At 42.1% G+C, this 24,182-nt stretch overlaps 1 protein-coding gene, 1 long non-coding RNA gene and 1 pseudogene across 4 annotated transcripts in view; 2 read left to right on the top strand and 1 right to left on the bottom strand.

The window, feature by feature from the left end:
- The window catches only part of JAM2 (junctional adhesion molecule 2), a 76,055-nt gene extending 61,812 nt beyond the window's left edge, over window positions 1-14,243 (bottom strand). For all 3 annotated transcript variants that reach the window (XR_002338018.1, XR_002338017.1, XM_021070861.1), the window contains exon 1: window positions 13,636-14,243. Coding sequence is in view for 1 of the 3 variants with exons in the window: in XM_021070861.1 (XP_020926520.1) it covers window positions 13,636-13,702 (67 nt within the window). In the remaining 2 variants the exon portion in view is untranslated. The remainder of the gene's footprint in view (window positions 1-13,635) is intronic.
- LOC100621445 lies at window positions 14,325-15,799 on the top strand. The gene is made up of 2 exons (XR_002338019.1): window positions 14,325-14,438; window positions 15,317-15,799. It is a non-coding gene; the product is annotated as an uncharacterized LOC100621445 (long non-coding RNA).
- LOC110255310 lies at window positions 17,057-19,824 on the top strand (annotated as a pseudogene).

The raw sequence follows: 24,182 nt of genomic DNA, 5'->3' as shown, positions 1-24,182 counted from the left end.
TCTGGCTCACCACCTCCCTGGCATATGGTAGACTTGCACTTCCTGCCCATCCTTGTGGATGAGTGCACCTTGTGATGCGCTTTATCCAATACATTGTGAGCAAAAGGAACCAGAAAAAAAAAAAAAAGAAGAAGAAGAAATACATTTCTTCAGCAATTCTAGCCCATGTAATGACAAATTGTGACTGGTCTCATCATTCCCCAGCAAATTCTGGCATCTCACTGCGAACGATAAATAGTTGCATAGGTAAAATGCTGCAAGCTTGACTTGTTCGTTCAGATAGGACTCTAAACAGAAATTCTGTAAAAGGGCTGTGATACCATCTTTCTTCCACTCTAAAACTAAGAAATAATGAAATGGAAGGTGAAGTGAAACTCCTTCCTCTATGAACGCTGACATTCTCTTGCTCATGAATTCATGATGTATTTGGGGAAAGTGTCAAAAATAGTTTCCGACATAAATGACTAAATTGCTAGTATGTATAGGTTGCTGACACAGGCTCTAGGTTGCTTCCAAATGCCTCTATTTCTTCCATTCTTTCCCCACAACCAGAGTCTTCCCTAGAGAATCCTTTGAACTTTGGGGTCTTCAAGGTTCAAGGAGCTATAGGACATTAAATCATCTAAAGAACTCATTTGGAACCTGACATTAAGTTATTAATGACATGGGTCTGAAGCGTAAATAAATATTCCAGAAAGTAGGAGCAATTCCAAAATGTGTTTGAGTTGATAATGTCAACTGCTGGATATGCCCTTACCCTGTAAGAAGGCTTCACGTATTCTCCTTTGTTGTTCAGGAGTTGAGCCAGCGGCTTGATGAGAAAGGCTGGATTGAATCAGCCTCCGTTAAATAAGTTCAAGAGAAAAAATTTTAAATATTTAGGAATTTAATCAACTCTCTCTTTTACATTCACCTTTTCGAGCCATCAGTCTATGAATGTGACATGCACTCATCTAATGGGTACTTCTACATTTTAGGGAATAAAATATTAAAGTCCCTCTCAAAAGAAATAAACTGAAAGGCATTCGCCACATCATGAAGAAAAACAAAGTTGCTATGCAGTGGATTTACTAACTTCGCTGTACAACCCAGGCTCTTGGTTGTACTATCGTTGCTGACAGGGTGTTCATTTGTCTGCAGGTATTTTATAAGAGTGAAAGAGATTTAAAAGGTGGCTATTTAAACAGTTTCTTATACTGACTACCTTGGTTAAGGTGTCGAGTTTAAGAGAACAGATATTTCAGATAATTCAAGTAGACTGACTTGGGTCTATTTATCTTTTCTTTAGACCAGTACATTCTAAGGCAAAATGTACAAGAAAAACCAGAGGGGTGAATATTACAATTTCTGTATATTTATCCTTCGCCTCTTTTTCCTGTCTTTATGGGTTTAAGTAGTATTTTATTTTTTTCTTTTTATGGCTGCACCTGCAGCATATGGAAGTTCCCAGGCTAGGGGTCAAGTGAGAACTGCAGCTGCCAGCCTACACAGTCACAGCAACGCCAGATCCGAGCCGCATCTGTGACCTACACCACAGCTCATGGCAACGCTGGATCCTTAACCCATTGATCAGGGCTGGGGATCAAACCTGCATCCTCATGGATACTAGTCAGGTTCATTACCCTTGAGCCACAATGGGAACTCTTGTTCAACATCTTTAAATCGTGTTCAACAATTTTAAAAATTTTAGATTCTCCAACTGCCTCTAATTTGGCCAAAGGGAGCCTTTTTATGTAGATTCTTGTGTCTTTTAGACACAACCGAATTAGCTTTGAGAATTCTAACTTGCTCTCTGGTACAACAAAATGTCTCAGACTCATCTTATATATCCCAACTCTAAACATGGAATCAGATGTCCCAGTCAGTGCGAGTGTAGAATGGTATCTAGCAGTCACAATGTATATATGATCACTTTTATTTTATTTATTTATTTTTTTGTCTTTTTGGCATTTCTTGGGCCGCTCCCGCGGCATATGGAGGTTCCCAGGCTAGGGGTTGAATCGGAGCTGTAGCCACCAGTCTATGCCAGAGCCACAGCAACACAGGATCCGAGCCGCGTCTGCAACCTATACCACAGCTCACAGCAACGCCGGATCGTTAACCCACTGAGCAAGGGCAGGGATCGAACCCGCAACCTCATGGTTCCTAGTCGGATTCGTTAACCACTGTGCCACGACGGGAACTCCTATATGATCACTTTTATGGATGTTGGAATAGACTGTATTATTATTCCCAACTACTCATTCCCCTCCTACTTATCATCACATGATTTCCAGAGCATCCTTGCAGGCAGAACACACTTATCCACCCCAGTTCCAGGTCTGGCCATGTGATATGCTTTGACCAATGGACATCCACCATGGTAAGTGGATGCTTTAAGAGCTGTTACATGATTTAGCTCTGCCTCTAGCCTTTGGCCTTGGGCACAAGGACTGTCTGTCCCAAACAGGGTCAGCTCCTTCAGCCTGGGGCCTGGAATGAGATGACAAGAAGAGCAGAGATTCTGCAGAGCCAATGATTGAATGCCAAAAAAAAAAAAAAAAAAAAAAAAATAGTATACAGTTGCAACCTACTGAGATTTAGGGGTTACTTGTTACTTCATAAGAGCTGATTGATAGAGGTACTTATTTCATCTAGGCCTTTTCAGTGGACAGGGAGAAGAAATGTGCAGTTTTGGAAAAAAGCATCATTAGGAATTTTTGCTGTGGTGTAACAGGATCAGGGGTGTCCCTACAGTGTTAGGATGCAGGTTTGATCCCCCACTGAGCACAGTGGGTTACAGGATCTGGCATTGCCACAGCTGTGGTGTAGGTCCATAGTGTGGCTCAGATCTGATCCCTGGCCCAGGAACTTCCATAGGCCACAGGGTGCCCCCCCTCCAAAAAAAGCATCATGAATTCATGCTAATATTTTTAATTCAAATATAACATTATAGGACTTTTACTTAACATTTAAAAAAACACATGTTTCTCTTCTGTCCTCCACGGAAATCTTTTTCTTTTTTGCTTTTTAGGGCCCCGCATGTGGCATATGAGGTTCCCAGGCTAGGGGTCTAATCAGAGCTACAGCTGCCAGCCTACGCCACAGCCATTGCAACATCAGATCTGAGCTGCGTCTGTGACCTGTATCACAGCTCATGGCAACGCCAGATCCTTAACCTACTGAGCAAATCCAGGGATCGAACCCACAACTTCATGGTTCCTAGTCAGATTTGTTCCTGATGTACCATGACAGGAAATCCACTGAAATCTTGATCTATCTATATTAATATAATTACTGATTTGCATTGTCCTGTAATACGAAGTAGTTTCCACAGGACAATACCACTATTTTAAATTACTTTAAATTAGTTTAAAATGTATTTGCCGCTTTAGTCAGCCTTAAAATATATCTTCTTATTAAGTAGAATATTACGTTCTAAGCTCAGACTGGAATAATTCTTTGCTCTATGTGGTTACATCACTGATTTGATATACAGTAGGTTCATTCTTTTCAATTTTTAGAGGTGGATGTTTTAGCCAATTTTATATTTTATTTTACTTTTTATTTTTTTTTAATTTTTTGGTCTTTTTGTTGTTTTAGGGCCACACCCGTAGCCTATGGAGGTTCCCAGGCTAGGGTTCCAATAGGAGCTGAAGCCGCCAGCCTATGCCACAGCAACATGGGATCCGAGCTGCTTCTGCAACCTACACCACAGTTCATGGCAATGCCCCATCCTTAACCACCTGATCAAACCCATGTCCTCCTGGATGCTAGTTGGGTTCGCTAACTGCTGAGCCATGACAGGAACTTCCAATTTTATCTTTTAGATACAACCTTTAAGTTTTCAAAATTAAATCCATGTAATAAGTTACTAAGAGACATCTGTTCCATTCCTGCCCACCCATTGTCAACAGTTTTCATTTAACCTCCCAGTGTTTTCTTTCTTACAATGTGGCATGTGAAACCATGGAGTTCTGCATGTTGCTTTTTTCACTTACTCTATCTGTATACGGAGATCACCCTCTTAAGGACTACATTGCATACCATTCTGTTATTTATTCAGCCAATCTTGTACGGATGGGCATTTGACTGTTTTCAGTCTTTTCTATAATAAAGAATTTTGAAATAAATAATGCTATGCATGAATCATGTCCTGTTTTTGTACAGATTTGAAACAGGTTCCCAGGTGTGGGTTTGAGAAGTCAAAGCGGAGGTATGTCATTTTTCTATACATTGCTGCATTTCACTGCTCAGCTTTCTTTTGGTGGGGGGAGGGTAATGGTCTTATTTATTAATTAACTTACATTTAGATCTCTGATTCATTTGGGCTTAAACCCCATATACACATCAGGTGCAGATCCAATTTCCCTTAAATAACTGCACAGCTGTTATTATAATATTAAGAATTCTCTATGGTTTAAGATGTTACCATTTTATACGTAGATAAATAGATATAGATAGAAAGGAAGGTAGACATAGATAGAGCTCTATTTTTTTTTTTTTCTTTTCTAGCCATACCCACGGCATTTGGAGGTTCCTGGGCCAGGGACTGAAACCAAGCCACAACTCCAACCTATACCACAGCTGCAGCAACGCCAGATCCTTAACCCACTGTGCCAGGCCAGGGATTGAACCTGAGCTGCCGCAGAGACAATGCCAGATCTTTAACCTGCTGCACCACATCGGGAACTCCTCGATCTCTATTTTCATCTCTATCTATCTATCCTAAATTTCCAAATGAACTTGGGCCAATTTCTGGATTTTATATTCTGTTCCATCTGCCAATCTCTTCATGCATCAGTTGTACAGTGTTATAATTACAGGGGCTTTATCAAATTCTATACTGTAGGGCCGCCACCACCTCATTTCTGCCCAGGATTATTAGTGTTCATTTATTTTCCATTATCGCACTTAATATTCATTTTATGTATATTTTATAATTAATGTACTATATTGATACAGAAATACATGTACAAAAACTTATGTTGGTACATATGTTCTTTTTAAAAAAAAGTAAGATACAAATTAAAAAAAAAAAGGTTGAAGACTAGTGCCCCAGTGATTTTTTTTTTTTTTGGTTGCACCTGCAGCATGCAAAAGTTCCTGCACCAGGGATCAAACCCACACCACAGCAGTAACCAGAGCCACAGCAGTGACAATGTCAGATCCTTAACCTGCTGAGCCACCAGAGAACTCCAGACAGTGATTTCTGGACATTCTGGCATCCTCAGACAGCACTAGCACAATACAGCTGAGATTCTTTTTTCTTTTTAGTGCCACAGATGGGGGCATATGGAGGTTCCAAGGCTAGGGGTCGAATCAGAGTTGCAGCCATTGGCCTACACCACAGCCACAGCAGATTGGAGCTGCGTCTGTGACAAACACCGCTCATGGCAATGCTGTCTCTTTAACCCACTGAGGCCAGGGATGGAACCTGCATCCTCGTGGATACTCGTCGGATTTGTTGCTGCTGTACCACAACGGGAACTTCTAGAGCTGAGATTCTTAGAATGTGTCTGGTCTTGGCATCTGCCTAATGCCGAACGATGTGATTGATACCCTGGGACTGAGATGAGCATTCACCTGGATTTTAAGGAAATTTTTTTTCAGTACTAATAAGAGGATCCACAAGAAGATGTTATGGTTGTTGGTCAAGAATGCCTAGGAAAACGACCTTTAGTTTGGAAATAAAGATCACTTTTTCATGTTCTGTCTTTTCCTCTCTCTGAATAAACTTTTGCCTGTAGTGGGATATGGATTACTATGATCTCAACTGAGTGGCAAAGGGGACTGGCCCATGAGGGGAAAGTCTGAGATCCCTTCCTCCAGGGAGTACTTTTTTAATTTATTTTATTTTATTTTATTTTTATTTTTAGGTCCTGCAGCATGAGTTCCCGGCTAGGGGTTGAACTGGAGCTGTAGGCCCATGCCACGGTCAGAGCATCATCAGATCTGAGCCACATCTGTGATCTACACCACAGCTCACAGCAATGCTGGATCCTTAACCTACTGAGTGAAGCCAGGGATGGAACCTGTATCCTCATGGACATTATGTCGGGTTCTTAACCTGCTGAGTCACAATAGCAACTTCCAGAGAGTACTTTTAAAATTCTCTAACACTTTATGTTCCGTTTTACCTCAGCCAACTGGTGAGGAGGTACTGTTTGATTCATCTGAGTTTATAATCAGTGCTTATCAATTCAGGAGAAGCTTATGTGTTTTTCATGATAAAAGGAGGCATCAGGCAATCAACAACTGTGGAAGGTAGACTGGCCGCTCTACTTCCTTGTGACTCTAGGAAGGTCACAGTTAACAAGGAGAAGGAAGGTCTAGGAGCAGTAAAATTAGGCATTCACTGGGAACTATGAATTTTGCATGTTACCTGGGATCTTTATGATTCAAAAGCTATGTGATTTTATGAAGCTGAGAAGCAAATAAACGTTAAACTCCAGGCTCCTTACTTGCATTTAACTGATTCTTAGAGAACCACTATGTGTCAGGCATAGTGGTTGTCTCTGCCCTCAGCAAATTCACAATCCAGAGAGATGCACACGTAAAATGGTAACAGTACAGTCCAATAAGTGCCATGAGAGAACCAGGAACATGCCAAGAGCGCCCTGATCCTAACAGGCGGTAGACTTTGACTTTGAAGAATGGATGACTTGGAAAGACTCAGAGAAGAGGTAAGGGATTTTGGAGTTGGACTTTCAGAGAGGAATTGCATTTGGCGACATGGAAAACACATCAATGAGGACAGAGTAGAAGAGATGGATGTTGGGAGGAGACATACTGTAGGTAAAACTGGGTAGATGGCACTTCTTTACACATGCGCACACACTGCACAAAAGCACCTGACCCTCTTCTGGGATCAAAAGCATTACGTGAGGTCAAAGTACAATGATCCCACAGCTCCAATCAGTTTATGTGAAACTTTGATCATTTTTTTCCTATGAATTCTTAATATGCCCCACTTGCAGCCTATGGAAATTCCCAGGTTAGGGGTTGAATTGGCGTGGCAGCTGCCGGCCTAGGCCACAGCCACAGCAACACCAGATCGCAAGCCGCATCTATTTGTGACCTACACTGCAGCTTGCCCTGAGGAAGGATCCTTAACCTACTGATCTAGGTCAGGGATCAAACCCTCATCCTCATGGATACTAGTCCGGTTCTTAACCGGCTGAGCCACAACAGGAACTCATAATTTTCATGGCACAGTTCACTATGTTTATATTACTGGATTCAATAATACATTAATTAGTAACTAATAATTAAATTATTGGATTAAATATATCAGTGTTCATTTACACTTGAGTCATTGTTTATTTCATCATGTCAGTTCTACTTCTGATTGGAATCCATTCCTATTTTCAAGTGGCTCTGGGGCATTTTTAAAAAAACATAAACAGGAGTTCCTGTCGTGGCACAGTGGTTAACGAATCTGACTAGGAACCATGAGGTTGCGGGTTTGATCCCTGGCCTTGCTCAGTGGGTTAAGGATCCAGCGTTGCTGATTGGACCCCTAGCCTGGGAACCTCCATATGCCGCGGGAGCAGCCCAAGAAATGGCAAAAAGACAAAAAAACAAAACAAAAACACATAAACACAATTCTCTCTTTTCAAATTTAGCACTTTCCCAGTAGTTAGTTCAACATGTTCCAATTTTATTTGTGGTCATTACTTCTTTCGTCTCCTTTAAAAATAGCACCAGCTCACACTTGTCTGTAAACCTTAGCGGTGCTGGAGTCTCTGTCCCTGCTGGGCCTCGGCCTTTACACTCTTCACCTTTGGGCATTTTCATTGGGTCTGGGTTGAAATTTTTCCTTTTCTAGGTTTGGTCACTAGTTTGGGAGTTTATTTCCTTCTGTTTTTTTTTTTTTTTTTCTTTTTTAGGGCTGCACCTGTACCTGTGGCATTTGGAAATTCCCAGGCTAGGGGTCGAATCGGAGCTGCAGCCTCCAGCCTACACCACAGCCATGGCAACGCCGGATCCTTAACCCACTGAATAAGGCCAGGGTTGGAACTAGCATCTTCAGAGAGACAATATCTGGTCCTCAACCCAATAAGCCACAATGGGAATTCCTCCTTCTGTTTTGTTATATCACTTCATTTCACTAATATTTATTTGTTGCTTTTAACTAGAAGGTAATGCCTACGGCTTCTTGGCATAGGGTTTAAAAAACCTGATAAGAAATCTGAAAGTTATTAACATGAGTTCTGTCTGTGAGACTGAGTTTTGGGTTGTGGCTTTAGTTACTAGAAAAAATAAAATTTTGTAGGAAAGCACAGAATACAATACATAATATGATTTGATTTATTGGAAGGTGCAGAACAGTAAGCACAGTAAATTCTGATTTTTATTTTTAAAGAAACTATCTGAGGAATGCTCAGATATGCTGGAATTATATTTACCCCCACAATTTTTCTGGAATCACATGCAAGAAACTTAAGAGGGGGCTTCTTTGTTGGTGAGGATGTGGAGAAAGGAGAATACTTGTACACTGTTGGTGGGAATGTAAGTTGGTACAGCCACTGTGAAAAATGGTATGGGATTTCCTCAAAAAATTAATAGAACTACTATATGACCTAGCAATCCCACTTCAGGGTATGTATTCAAAGAAAATGAAAACACTAATTCAAAAAGATATATGCACCCCACCCCAATGTTCACAGCAGCATTATTTACAATTGCCAAGATACAGAAGCAATCTAAGTATCCATCAACAGATGAATGGATAAAGATGTAGCATGTGTACACACACACACACACACACACACACACACACACACACACACACACACACAGAGGAATATACTCAGCCATGAAAAAAGAATGAAATTTTGCCATTTGCAACAACATGGCTGGACTTGGAGGGTATTATGCTTAATGAAATGTTGGAGATAGGAAGACAAATACTGCGTATCACATATATGGAATCTGAAAAATAAACTAGTGAATATAACAAAAAAAGAAACAGACTCACAGATATAGAAATTAGTGGCTACCAGGGGGGAGAGGGAAAGGGGAGGGGCAATAAAGGGTAGGGGATTAAAGGATACAAACTATTGTGTACAAAATAAATAAGCTACAAGGATATGTTATACAGCACAGGGAATATACATATATATATATATATATATATATATAATTGTAGTTAAACATGTACTAAACATTTATTTAAACACATTTAACAATGATCTATTTTTGTCTTTTGATTATGTCCATCATAAAGTATTGAGCAAGCTTTCGCAGTGTGAACAAAGCAAAAACAGGTGACTGTTTTGACAAGATGCAAGCCAGCAAGCTGGAAATACCTTGCATAAAGGAGACAGAATGGCTAGGCTTCTTCACACTGTAGAAATATAAAGACAAATCTGTCCCCAACTGTCCCCGCAAAACATTATGAAAACTACAACAAAGCACAAAATTCAACGAAACAAAATCTTGATGCCAATGACGTAAAAAGAAGGAGAAAAGGACAAGACTCTTCAGCTAAGGACTAAAACTCATGTCTGTTATACTCACAAGGATTCTTGCTCAGGACTTTTTGAGCCCAAAGAGTGGACAGCTAGGAGAGTGTCTCTCTCTCTTTTTTTTTAAATCATTCAAGAGCACTTTATTTACTTTATTCACTCTTCTTGTATGCTTCCCCACTTCCAGTTTCTAGAAGGAAATATTTGACATTTTTCTCTGCAACGTTTCTTTCCCAGTGAGCTGCTAGTAATGTCAACAAAAGCAGCAGGAGATGCTCTGAAGATTTAGAAAAAGCAGTCGAACAGACAGACACGAATGACTCCTGTTTACTTAGAGTAAAATGAAGGTTCTACCTCTACATTCAACAGTTTTAGAGCATTTTGAAGAGATAAATTATGCTTTAAATCACCACTCTTCAAATTTTATCCCTTAGAATATCATAGGGTTCCACAGCAGCACTTCAGGAGCTGTTCAAAATTGTTTCCTAAAAATATATTTTTAAATTATTATTATTTTTTATTGAAGTGTAGTTGATTTAAAATGTTGTGCTAGTTTCAGGTGTACAGCAAAATGGTTCATTTATATATATATTCTTTTTCAGATTCTTTTCCATTTTAACTTTTTACAAAATGCTGATATATTTCCCTGTGCTCTATAGTAAGTCCTTGTTTATTTTATATATAGTAGTGTGTATAGTTCAATCCTAAACTCCTAATTAATCTCTTGGGGGTTTGGGATTAGCACATGCAAACTATTATATATGGAATGGATAAATAAGGTCCTACTGTATAGCACAGGGAACTATATTCAACATTCTGTAATAAACCATAATGAAAAAAAAGAGAGAGAGAATAGCTCTTGATATGTTTCACAGGGCTAGGTCCATTACAGCTCTTTGCTACTTTGCTCATAAACATAGGAACAATTCGAACTGCAGAGCATTTCCGACCACTCACTGATTTGAAGATCCTGTGCAGGGTTTTGTGGTCCTATCAGCAGGCACTCATTTGCACACACACATCCTGCTCCCTCTCTGTGGCCAGCACACGTGTACACTCTTAGCAACATAGAAGGCCACTCTTCGCCCAATCACGTCTAATCAAATCACCCTCCTGAGGGTGGCAGCTTGGGGAAATTCTAAAAACACTTGAAAAATAGTGATAGAAGATAAACTCAGGCATTGGAAAAGAGAACAATACTGAAAGAAGAGAAACAGTAACCCAAAGAGCTACTGCTTTATGTGTTTATGTTGGGGGATGAACAGAAAATTAGAAATGCTTGCAGCATATGTGATTTTTAAAAAATTCCTTAAAAACCAAAGAGCAATTTTTCTCAAACCTCTGACGAAAAGTCACTAACTACATTTCAAAAATAAAACAAGTTTCTCTGGATACTTGTATATGTTTATATATGTTTGTGTATGTATCTATTCCAGGAAACTATTTAAAAGAAATATGTATGAAATAATTGCCTGGACCACTCCAATTGCATCTAACAGGTCTATCTGCTTCAACGTCCCCCCTACTCCCCTCTGCCCCTTCTCCATCTTTCATCCACTGTATTCTCCTTTTGAAATGCAAATCTGACTCATAGTCAGTGTTCAAAAGGCTTTAATGGCCTCTCCTTGCTTTAGGATAAATTCAAAATCCTACACCTTCCATCACCTGGCTGCTGCATCACCATGCATGTTGTTGGCTCCATCGATGGCATCTTCCATCTTCTTTACCTGGTTACCAATATAATCGTTTCATAGATGGATAGATAGATGACAGATAGATATAGAAATGAGACAGAGAGAGACAGAGATAGAGAGAGAGGGAGGGAAGTATGTGTGTAATACTTATGTTACACAGTGTAAGCTATATGAACTATGTTCATAATAGGTACCCTTGATATGATGTGATGAAAATGATACTTTGCCTAGATGAGCTTCCTTCCAAAAAACCCATAAACCCAGTTTTGTCATAAGAAAAATATCAGAGAAATACCAGTTGAGGGACATTCTACAAAATATTTCACTAATACTCCTCAGACCTGTCAAAGTGACAAAAAACAAGGGACGTGTGAGAAACTGTCACAGCTAAGAGGAGCCTCAGGATACAGAACTATTAAATGGAAGGTGGTGTCCTGGCTGGGAGCCTGGAACAGAAGAGGACATTAGGGAAGGATGAAGGAAATCTGAATAAAGTGTGGACTTCTGTTAAAAATAATGTATCCCCAGGAGTTCCTGTCATGGTGCAGTGGTTAGCGACTCTGACTAGGAAACCATGAGGTTGTGGGTTTGATCCCTGGCCTTGCTCAGTGGGTTAAGGATCCAGTGTTGCCGTGAGCTGCGGTGTGGGTCGCAGATGTGGCTCGGATCCCGCATTGCTGTGTCTCTGGCGTAGGCCGGCGGCTGCAGCTTCGATTAGACCCCTAGCCTGGGAACCTCCATATGCCGTGGGAGCAGCTCAAGAAAAGGCAAAAAAAGACAAAAAAAAAAAAGTATCAATATTGGTTCCTTAACTGTGACAAATGGATCATACTAATGTAAAATATTCATAACGGGGGAGTGGGTGTGGTGTGTATGGGAACTCTCTATACCACATTTGTAATTTTTCTTTAAATCTAAACTGCTATGAAAGTTTAAAAGTTTGTTTTCAAAAAAAAAAAAACAAAAAACAAAAAACAAATAGAAGAAAACATTCTTGCAGTACTAGGCCTTCTGGCATCCCAGGACCAATACAGAAAGGATCACTACCCACTTCCAAGTTAATCCCTACAGGAGTCAGCATTAGAAGGAACGATGTGTTAGCTTTACCTAAAGCTTGAAAAAGAGGTAGTCTGTTTCTATTTTTGACTATTGAACAAGATACCAAAGTAAAATCATTTTCTCTGTTTTTAATTAGTGATAATTCTCCACTAAAGTCAGTCCTTTTTATTTGAAATTTAAGGCTGTCAGTAAAATACATAACTCTCCTAGCAGTTTTGTTACAATATCTCCAACCTGCTTCTTTGTTGCCTTCGACAGCATTAGTAATTTTTTTTCTGTGTTCAACATGATACTAATTGATATTTAAAAATTGCATAGTGGTTTTATTGTGAAGCCTTGACTTTCTGGTTTGATTTTTTATAACATAGGGCAGCCCATGTCCCTTCCCTGAGACAACTTGACCTTCCACTAAGGGACAAAAACCCACACCACACTGAGCTTGGCAATACTCACTTAGGCAATGAGAGAGCCAGAAAAAGTCATTATATTGTGGTATTAGACACTCGTCCGGCAGATTATTTTAAGTATTATATTACCAGAACTTGGATAGCAATAACAGTAATCCATTCTATGAAAAATAAAAGGAAAGAAAAACGAAAGAAAAAAGGAAAACTGTGCCGAAGTGCTTAAGAGCTATTGTCGTTTCCTCCATTTTTCTAAAAAATTAACGCGAGGATTTGAAATCTTATGAGCCCAGAATCCGTGAAAATCCTGTTTAGAACCATCCCATGAAATTGGCTTTGGGACGTCTCCCGCTATTCTATCATTCGGCTTTTGTATCTTTCTAACAATCATCCCCTTGCACGTCGCTTGAGGACACAGCAGCTGGCTGGAGCGCCCAGACCAGACTCCTCTAACTGAATGTAGATGTGCAGGTGGCGAGGATAAAAGTAATTCTGGCTCAGCAGCCCCGAATTCCCTCCCACCCCTGACCCAAAAGTGCACTACATATGACTGGTGCAACTGGGACCCCCAGAAGCCAAAAATACTTTAACACCGCCCCCTCCTCTGGCACTTAAGAGGGTGGCCGGCGCCTGGCTCTGAGTGATGCCATCTTGGGATCTTAGCATCTTCTAAGGAGTTAGTGAGTTTTGCATTCTGTTCACGTCCCTGTGTCTGTGTCTTTGAAAACTTAACCCAACTTTGTAAGAAGGTGAGAACCTGCTGGTGTGGATTCTTAATTTTCTCTAACTGGTACTGACAAAAAGCAGATGCTATATACAAGGAAAGGAAGACCTCGGGCTCCCCGCCCCTGCTGGCACCCCGGATTATGGGCTCGCTGAGTGTCTGGTTAGACACCCGGCCGCAGAACCCTCGGCCCAGAGCCCTGAGACAGCCCGCCGCCAGCGCCGCGACCAGGGGCTGTAGGTTTGGGGGAGGTGGTCTCCGCAGGAGTGGGTGGGAGGATGGAGGTACCCCCAGCAACTTACAGTCCAGGGCGACCACCAGGTAGCGCAGCAGCAGCAGGAGGAGGCGGTGGCGGCTCCTCCTCGCCATCTTCGCGGGGTCGGAGCTGGCGGCTCCTCGAAAGCCGAGGGTCTTGGTGGCGGGACCGCTGGAGGCCGGCGGGGGACTCCCTGAACTTCGGTGGCTGAGAGAAGAGACGCGTGCAGGGCAGGGGAGGGGCGGACCCTGATGGGATGTCAGTTTCCCTTTTCCAGGGGCGCCTTCTCCGCGGGCTGCCTAGAGGCGGGTCTGGCCTAGACAGGGGCCTGAGGGTCTGGGCAGTTATTTTTTTTGGGGGGGGGGTAAGAAGGGGCGGGCAGTGGGAGCCGGACGAGGTGTTGCCCGGGTCCTAACGAGGGGGCAGGAGGAGGCGACGAGCGGAAGGGAAGCCCTGGCGGGGCGGCCCCCGCCCCCGCGCCGCCGGGATTGATCGGCTTTGTGTCTGGTCCGGCGCGGGGCTGCCAGCTGTCCCCAGGGCGAGGAGCCCGGGCTTGGGAGGCGCTGGCCGCCGGGATCAGGGGGGTGGGGCACGGTGCAAGAGGGCACTCCGCCTGCCTTGGTCCAACTCCCCTCTCCTCCTCCGCACAAAAGTTCTTTGGGGGTTTTCAGCCTAGGGGTGGAGATATTTGGAAAATTCTGGCCAACCCGCGAAGCTGCGAGGGAGGCGCTCCGGGGAGATGGGGTTCTCCGGCTCCGCCTTGGAGGCGAAGGGGGGAAAAAAAACAATTGAGACTCGTGCTGGAAGGCAGGTCTCAGATGTTAGCCATCGCCTTGGCTCCTTCTCTGTGTAAGTTTCCTGCTTCTTAGAGGGTTAAGCTGTGTTTTGTGTTCCTTGCTTTCCACGTGTCAGAAGTTCATCTAACGGTGTGAAATATTTATCATGTTTCTTTTCAGTTATATAACTGCCGCCTGTGGAGTTTTCCACATGTTAAAACTCTACAGCTGCCCTTTGTCAGGTTTATTTTTGGTCTACAGTGCTTTTAAAAGGGAAACCCATTATGAATGCTCTGTTGCGTGCTTTAAAATTGACCCGCACTTACATCGCACACAGTACAAGGGCTAAACGGGAAATTTTAAAATTTCCTCCTAGGGACCAAAAAATGTCTGGTGCATTTAAGAGTATTGACAGGTCTGGAAAAAGGCCATTCCTAAGAGATGGAATTGTTCCCCATGTGTTTTTTAAACTGTAGAATAATGGGTAAAGTTCTGCATAGAAGACAGTTGATTTAGTGGTGTGCACGCAAAGAATTTAGCTTAGCTCAGTGGACAAAGGCAGCCAGAGTTCAGATATGCAGAGCTGTGAGGAATGAGGCGTCCCTACTGTTTCCTTGGTGACAGTGATGGAGGCTTTAACGCCCATGGTGGGAGAGGGGCAGAGGGGACCCAGAAAGGAAAATTGAAATGGCAAAAATGTTAGAGCTGTACCCAGTCGAGCAAGGAGAAAGGACGTGAACAACAACGAGCTTATGCCAGTTTTTCTGGGCTGTGACAAGAAAGATTTAACGCTGCAGAAGAAAAGTTGTTGGCATCCTCTTTTCTCATTCTTGCCACAACTGTTTCTTTTGCTCCTTCCTCCCTACAGATACACACAAAGTGGAATTTTTTTTTTTTTAATTCTGTGACATCCTATGTGAATAACTGATTCACTGCGTTATCTGTCACCAGGCAAGGTGTTTGTCAAAGAGCTGCGATGTGCCGGATGCTGGAGGACAGTGATTTACAAGATCGAGTCTTTGCTGCTAATGAGCTCACAGTCTTGAGGAAAGACAGTGAGTTCCATCTGGAAAGACCTCTAAAACCACATGGTAAGTGTTACTGGGGGACAGAAAAAAAGATTTTTATTGAGTGCTTTCTCAGCAGAGTCTGAACAGGGCACTATCTAATCCTCCAACAACTCTGTAAGAGAGAAAATATTATCATTCCCACTTTACAGATGAGACAACCTGTCTGAGAGATGCTAAGGAGCTTGTTCAAGGTCAAGGATAAGAGGATGTTCCTATGTTGGGGATGCATGTAATGTACACACATCCTCCCATTTAGGCATGGAAAGTTAAGCCACATTTTAAACGGAAGGAAATCAGAGAAGGACATTCTAGGCAGAGCAAAACAGGATCAAAAGCTGAGAGATCAAAAAATTATGGCTTGTTTATGAAAAGCAAGCTTCTACAGAGCTAGAGTACATATAGAACTGGGCAGGGGAGATGGAAGAAACTGAAAAGACAATTGGATTATGAGGGTCCGTCAACATACTGTGGACTCTAGACCTTATCCTGTAGGTAAAGAGCTTTTTGAAAACACTAGGGTAGGATATAAAATAATCCATATTTTAGAACTGTGCAGTCCAATATAGTAGCCTCTAGATCCATGTGGCTATATACACTTGAATGCAATTAAATTTAAAATTCAATTCTTCAGGGAGTTCCCATTGTGGCTCAGCAGGTTACAAACCTGACTAGTATCCATGAGGATGTGGGTTTGATCCCTGGCCTCACTCAATGGTTTAAGGATCTGGTATTGCTGAGAGCTATGTATAGGTCGTAGACACAGCTTGGATCCCGCGTTGCTGTGGGGTAGGTGGCAATTGCAGCTCCAACATTCAATCCCTAGTCTTGGAACTTCCATATGCCACTCATGTGGCCCTCAAAAAAAATTCAGTTCTTCAGTCACACTTGCCACATTTGAAATTCTCAATAGGCATATGGGAGTAATGGCTACTCTCCTGGATAAGGCAGATCTAGAGCATTTCCATCATTGCAGAAAGTCCTATATGACACTGGTGCCTTAGAATGATGATTTGTTTGGAAATATAGAGAACAGATTAGAGATGAGAGAAATCAGAACATTGGCCAAGTCTGAAAACCTTTGCAGTGTTCTGAGAAAGAGATGTGTCATGAAGCAAATGGTCACAGAGGGGTAAGTGAAAAAGCAGATAGATTCAAATAATATTCACAAACCTAGTCAGCAGGATTGTGTCGTCAATGAGACACAGAAATGAGAACGGGGAGAAGTTGTAGTAACTGAGATTTGCAGCCTGTGCGACTGTATGTGGTGTTATAAATAGCATCATTACTTAAATAAGAAATATAGGGAGTACACACAGTTCCAGCAGTTTTGGCAGGAGTTGGCTCAGGGCTATCTAGGTGAGACTGATCTCAGGGAGAAAAAGGCATGCAGCAACTTGCAGCAAAATCTTAGGAACTGAACCTGGGCCACCTGGGTGAAAACTAGGAATCCTAACCAGAGGCTAGTGGCTAGAGGCAGAGCCCTTGGCTCTTGTCTGCTTTGCAAAAAGAATTTTATAGAAAGTCTGAGGCTGTAAAACAGACATAGAAACACAACTCATGTGAAAGAGCACATGAAGAAGTAGTTTATTTAAGACAGAAGCAGAAAGTGCACAGGGTTTGAAACCTGGTTGACAACGTGGACCAGCAACAAACTACCAACACCATAGACGAGTCCCTGGAGCTCATCAGGCTCAGCCTGGATGAGCAAATCTATGTGAAAATGAGAAACGGCAGAGAGCTTCAAGGCAGGTGACATGCTTGTGATCAGCACTTAAATATGATTTTGGGAGATGTGGAAGAAACTGTGATAACTACAGAAATTGATGAAGAAATGTATGGAGAGAAACACAAATCAACAAAACAGAACATGCCGATGCTCTTTGTCCAGGGAGATTGTGTTGTGCTAGTTGCCCTGCCATTGAGAGTTGGCTGAAACAAAGAATTTATCCTGTGTGGAAATGGGGGATATCATGGGATTGCCTCTTTAAATGCAAAAGACACCCCAAATAGAAACCTGCGTACATTTTTTTTTTTTTTTTGGTCTTTTTAGGGCCGCACCCTCAGCATTTGGAAGTTCCCAGGCTAGGGGTAGAATTGGAGCTATAGCCACTGGCCTACACCATAACCACAGCAACACTGGATCCTTAACCCACTGAGCAAGGGATCGAACCTGCGTCCTCATGGATGCTAGTCAAATTCATTTCTGCTGAGCCACGGCAGGAGCTCCATTGCGTACATTTTGATACTAAGAAATAAGCAAGAATTCTTCCACCCCTGAAATTGGTTCATTTGTGGATAACTCAGAAGAATCTTAAGCTAAATGGCATTTTTGATTTTTCTTCATCTCTTCCAATAAATGTGATCACCAAGACGCAGAACTCTTTTTCAGGAGTTGATTTGCTCCATTGTTTTTTCAGTCAATTTCTGGGTTTTTTTCTTTAAATTAAATTTGACGTTCTTTTTTTTTTTTTTTTTTTTTTTTTGATTAAAAAAAAGACAGAAGCAAAGCAGAAATATACACCCAGGGAAAAAGGCTGTGGATGTCCTCCCTAATGAGGAGCACGAGAGGGGTGGTTTAAACTGCTTATATAGGGGCCACCTTCTGGCATCTTTGTTTTCCTCTGGCCAGTCATCGTCTTCATATCCTGATCTGATCTGACTCAAGGCCCTCCCTGATATGCGTGGGCACCTTTTTACCAAGGTGGAATCCAGGGCAGGGATCTCTGGGAGGTTGGTACGATATATCATGGGCTAGTGCCCCCTCCCTTTTTGACCCCCCAGGGAACTTTTTTGCGCATGTGCAGTCGAGGAGGTCTCCTTGACCTCAAGAATGAAAGATGTTGTCATCTTTTCTCTTTACTCCAGCAGAGCTCAGCTCCTTTCAGCTTCTGCCATTAACTTTTCCCTTGAAATAGCAGGGGGAGACAAGCTCCAATCTACTCAGCCTGACAAACTCCAGCTGTTCAGCCCAGGGACCCATCTACCTCCTACCTCAAGATGACCAGTAAACTATTAGAAAGACTGGACTAGAATTCAGGAAGCTCTCAGAATTGATTAAAAAAAATAAATGTAAATATCATCACCATTCCCTAGAAAAGTGATGAATAAGACTGCTCCTCAGAATCCCCTAGAGACCCTTATATATGATTCTCTGCTTAAAATTATGTTAAAAATTCTGAGTCCTAGAAGTTTCAATCTTGGGGCGCCTGAGAATTTGCACAGTCTCTTCATTTGTGTCTGAGGGGGGATTGGTTCCAGGAACTTCCCATGCATACTAAAATCTGAGAATGCTTAAGTCCCTTTTTAAAAATGGCATTAGCATTTGCATATGACCTATGCACATCCTCCCATATACTTTAAATCACTTCTAGTTTACTTATAATACTCGATACAATGTAAATCATTGCCAGTATGCAGCAAATTCTAATTTTGCTTTTTGGAACTTTCTGGAATTCTTTTTCAAATATTTTTGATCTGTGGTTGGTCGAATCTGAAGATGCAGAACCTTTGCATACAGAGGGCTGACTGTATATCAATAAGCAACCTGGTTGATTCTGATGCAACTATTCAATAGACTGGTATTGGGGAACTTTTCTAGAAGATGGGAGAAGTTATGAGAGTAAATGATTGAGATCAATTAGAAAAAAGAAGTGACTATCTAAAAGTAAATCTAAGGAAATAAATTCAGTAAGAGGTAGGAAGAAGATCCATGTTAAAAAAAAAAAGTGAATCTAGACACAATCTTCTACTTTTCACAAAAATGAATTCAAAACGGATGTAAATGTAAAATGCAAAACTATACAACTCCTAGGAAATAATTTTCCCTCTACCCTTCTAGGTTCTTGGCTGAGATCCCCCCATAATGAAAAGATGGGTTAACAAGAGAAATACAAACACATTTAGTAATTTTGACACCTTCTATGTACATAGGAGATATCTAAGGGTACTGAGTAACTCTCCAGAGTGGCCCAAGCCATCACCTTAAATGCCACTTAAGTTAGAGACAAAACAGGTTGTTGGGTCTCCCACTCCCCTCCAGGCCAGTTACCAGGAAAAGCACAGTAAACAAGAATAAGGTTGTTATGTAGATTTAACTCTCTGCCTTCTTCCTTGATAAGTGTTTCCAGAGATTTAAAGTCACCTGTCTCTCCCAGGGACAGAGAGGGAAATACCCATGCAAATGGAGATTTCCCTTTTAAATATGTCTCCTACGAAAGTATAACTTCTATTCAGTTTTCAGAGCTTTTCCAATGTTTGCTGTGGCTTAAAAGTAATCAGCCCAGGAGTTCCCGTCATGGCTCAACAGTAACAAGTCTGAGTACACGTGAGTACATGGGTTCGATCCCTGGCCTCAGTCAGTGGGTTAAGAATCTGGCATTGCTTTGAGCTGTGGTGTCGGTCATAGACAGGACTTGGATCCTGCGTTGCTGTGGCTGTGATGTGGGCTGGCAGCTCCAGCTCTGATCTGACCCCTAGACTGGGAACTTCCATACGCTGTGGGCGCAGCTCTCAAAAAAAAAAAGTAATCAGCCTAGCCTAAAATAATTCTCATGCCCAAGAGGGATATTTTGGGGTGACCAATTCTGCTCCATTTCAAAACAAAGGACAAAATCTAGAGGATCTTGGGTTTGGTGATGACTTTTTAGAGATAATACCAAAGGCGTGACCCATGAAAGAAAGAATTGATAAACTGGACTTCATTAAAATTAAAAACGTCTGCTCTTTGAAAGACAGTTTCCAGAGAATTAGAAGCCACAGACTGGGAGAAAATATTTACAAAAAACATATCAGATAATGAACCATTACCCAAAAGAACTTATAAATCCAACAAGAAAACAACTCGATTTAAAAAATCTGTAAAGACCTTAACAGACAGCTCATTGAAGAAGATATACAGATAGCAAGTCTAAAAAATTAATGAATTAAATAGAGTTGGGAGACCAGAATGAGGAGCTCTCACATCCTGTGACAACAGAGGAACCTAACAGGAAGAAGAAAGACTCCTCTTCTTTCCTGGCAAGGACTGGCCATGGACTCTTAGTTTACTATAGCCCTGCCCTCAACTTCCTTTTCCCATCTATAAAAGGGTTCCCTTTTCCCTGCAGTACTGGGACTTGCATGTGGCTCACCATGGTTGCAGACTCCAAATTGTACTTCTCCACCAATCCCGAATACCCCCATCCTTACTGGAGAAATAAATGGCAGTCCACTTGTTTTAGGTCAACACATGTAAGCATATGAAAAGATACCCCACATCATATATCATCAAGGAAATGCAAATTAAAAGAACAATGATCAGAGTTCCCGTTGTGGCTCAGTGGTAACGAACTCAACTAGTATCCATGAGGATGCAGGTTCGATCCCTGGACCTGCTCCGTGGGTTAAGGATTGCCATGAGCTGTGGTGTAGGTCACAGATACGACTTGGATATGGCGTTGCTGTGGCTGTGGTGTTGGCCAGCAGCTGCAACTCCAAGGCAACCCCTAGCCTGGGAACTTCCATAAGCCTCAGATTTGGCCTTCGAAAAAAAAAAAAAGAACAATGAGATACCAGTCTACACCTATTACAATGACCAAAATCCAGAACACCGACAGCACCAACACTGTCAAATGCTGGTGAGGATGTAGAGCCAAAGGAACCCTCATCCACTGCTAATGGGAGTACAAAATATGAGAGCCCCTTTGGAAGGCAGGGAGCAAAGAAATCCAAATCCATAGACTATATAAACCAACAGTAAACTCTGATGTAAACTCTGGGCACTGGGTGCGGATATGTCAATACCGAGTCTTCAGTTGTAACAAATCTATCACTTTGGAGGGGATGTGGATAATGGGGAGACCATGATGTGTTGGGGGCAGGGAGGATATGGAAAATCTCTGTACCTTCGGCATAATTTTGTTGTGAATCTAAAACCTAATAAAATCTGATAACAAAATTAAAACCAACAAACAAAAGAGCACAAAAAAGAGTAGTCAAAGATGTCTGAGAGGAATCTGGAGCCAGCCTAAAATAATTCTCATGCCCAAGAGGGATATTTTGGGGTGACCAATTCTTGAGTACTAAACAAACACTTGAGAACGTAACCCAGCAGGACCCTATGGGGCCTTCCTAGGGGAGGCCCTTCCCGCATATCCTCTGCTTTAGCGCCTCTCTGAAGCATACGTGTGTCCTGTTGGAGTTTACAGGAACATTGTGATCTGACCTCTGTGGACAGCTATCAGATCAAAGGAGAAGTTTGCCAAAACCAACCACACCATCCCTCACCTTGCCTTTTTTTTTTTTTTTTTTTTTTTTTCGGTCTTTTTAGGGCTGCACCCATGGCATATGGAGGTTCCCAGGCTAAGGGTCAAATAGGAGCTACAGCTGCAGGCTCACACCACAGCCACAGCAATGTGGGATCTGAGCCATGTCCGCAACCTATACCACAGCTCATGGCAATGCCAGATCCTTAACCCACTGAGTGAGGCCAGGGATGGAACCTGCATCCTGGTGGATACTAATCTGGTTTGTTTCTGTTGCACCACAATGGGAATGCCTTCCCTCACCTTGCCTTTGGAAAGGCTTTGTAATTTTGGTTCGGGAAGTTTAGGATATTTTGGAAGCATGAACCACCCATCTCCATGCATGGCCCTGCAGTAAACCTTTTTTTTTTTTTTTTTTTTTTTTTTTTGCATTTTAGTGCCGCATCTGCTGCATATGGAAGTTCCTGGGCTAAGTGGGGGTTGAATCAGAGCTGCAGTTGCTGGCCTTTACCACAGCACAGCAACGCCAGATCCAAGCCACATCTGTGACCTACACCACAGCTCACAGCAATGTGGGATCCTTATCCCACTGAGTGAGGCCGGAGATCAGATCTGCATCCTCATGGATACTAGTCAGGTTCATTACCACTGAGCCATGCTGGGAACCCCAGACTTGTGTTCTGTATTTACGAAAGTATAAAACTAGTGCATAAGATAAAAAACGAATACTGAGGAGTTCCCTGGTGGTCTAGTGGTTAAGGATCCTGTGTTGTCACTGCTGTGGTTCCAGTCACTGCTGTGGCGGGTTCAGTGCTTAGCCCAGGAACTTCTGCACATCACCGGTGCAGCCAAAACAAACCAACAAAAACCCCAGTACTGAAGTGATGACAGACATCAGCAGCAGGATGATGAAAGGAATAGCAATAGTTGATGCTGCTCCATTAGTGGGGGGTTGGGAGTTTGTTTCATTATTATTCTGCCTGTAAGAATCCCTCTCCCAGGGAGCATCAGGCAACAACATGAAGGGAAGAATAGGGACGAATTACCATGGGAGCCCCTCCAAGCTCTGTTCTATTCTCCAGTGACTGGGTCCCCCCCCCCCCCGCCCCCGCCATGTGTCACAATCACTTTCACTCTGATACTATAAGCATTTTGTCAGGTCAACATAAATAGGGATCTGGAGTTTTAGGATGTCTTCCCATTTTCCTCCTTTCCAGCCACTCTCTTTCTGAATTCAAGGTAATGTTGAGGAGGTGTCAGGCACATTTCCTAAAACAAGCAGTGCAGAGAAGGGCTGTTGAGTGACTTCTCACAACATCTCAGATTGGGTATTTCTGTGTTGAATGGGTTATTTTTCCTCCTGGGTGTGGAGGAGGTGCTGGCAAGAGTGCCCACACTCTGCAGTGTAGAGAAAAGGGAAAAAATAAAAGGGTCTTCCATTTTCAGAACCACATAAATTCCCATGTGTTTCTCATATGAATTCGAGATGCCTATGGATAGAATTTAAGTCTTTCATGGGAGGCTCATTACTTATCCCGCGTAATTATCCCTGAAATCTGGAATAAGCCTGATTTCAGCTTTTCATTCTGATAGGCCTGCAAGCACACTCATAGCTCATTCTCAAACCACAGTCCTTTCCAGCCAAATAAATCTGTTCAGAGAAGCCCACAGAGATTCCAGCCTGCAGCCTTCTTGATTCTCCCAAAGTGACATCTTTCTTCAGGTACATTATAACAGTACAGTGCTCAAAACTGTCTTCCAAGAAAAAGAAAGAAGGAAAGAAAGAAAGAGAGAAAGAAAGAAAGAAAGAAAGAAAGAAAGAAAGAAAGAAAGAAAGAAGGAAAGCAAGAAAGAAGGAAAGCAAGCAAGCAAGCTTACTAGCTTCACTTAATTCTGTATACAATGAGGAGTAAGATTCCTTCACAGCCTCTGCTAAATAACTTAAGTAAGGCACTTCTACCTGACAAATAAATCACACTGGTGATCAGTAAGTTAAATATTAATGCTTTCTTTCCTTTTTTTAAAATAAAGCACACTTATTATCAATTCATTGTTTGTTTCCTGTTTTGTTTTGTTTTTTAATGGCTATCCCCATGGCATATGGAAGTTCCTGGGCCAGGGAATGAATCTGAGCCAGCTTCGACCTATGCCACAGCTGTGGCAGTGCCGGATCCTTTAACCCACTGTGACAGGCCAGGAATAGAACCCACACTGCCACACTGACCCAAGCTGCTGCAGTTGGATTCTTTTTTTTTAATGAAAAATTTTTAATGATTTTTATTGTTTCCATTGCAGTTGGTTTACATGCAGCTGGATTCTTAACCTACTGCACCATAGCAAGAACTCCCTCAAGGTGCTTTGTTTGGTTTTGATTTTCTTTTCATTGCTTAGAGTTTTATTGAAGTCTAGTTGATTTACAATGTTGTGATCATTTCTGCTTTGCAGCAAAGTTACTCAGTTATACGTGTACACACATGCATTCTCTTTCAGATCGTTTTGCCTCAT

Source organism: Sus scrofa, chromosome 13 (assembly GCF_000003025.6).
Source record: "Sus scrofa isolate TJ Tabasco breed Duroc chromosome 13, Sscrofa11.1, whole genome shotgun sequence".
Classification (NCBI taxonomy): domain Eukaryota; kingdom Metazoa; phylum Chordata; class Mammalia; order Artiodactyla; family Suidae; genus Sus; species Sus scrofa.
The sequence above is the reverse complement of the archived record's forward strand: the minus strand, read 5'-3'. Positions and strand labels throughout refer to the sequence as shown.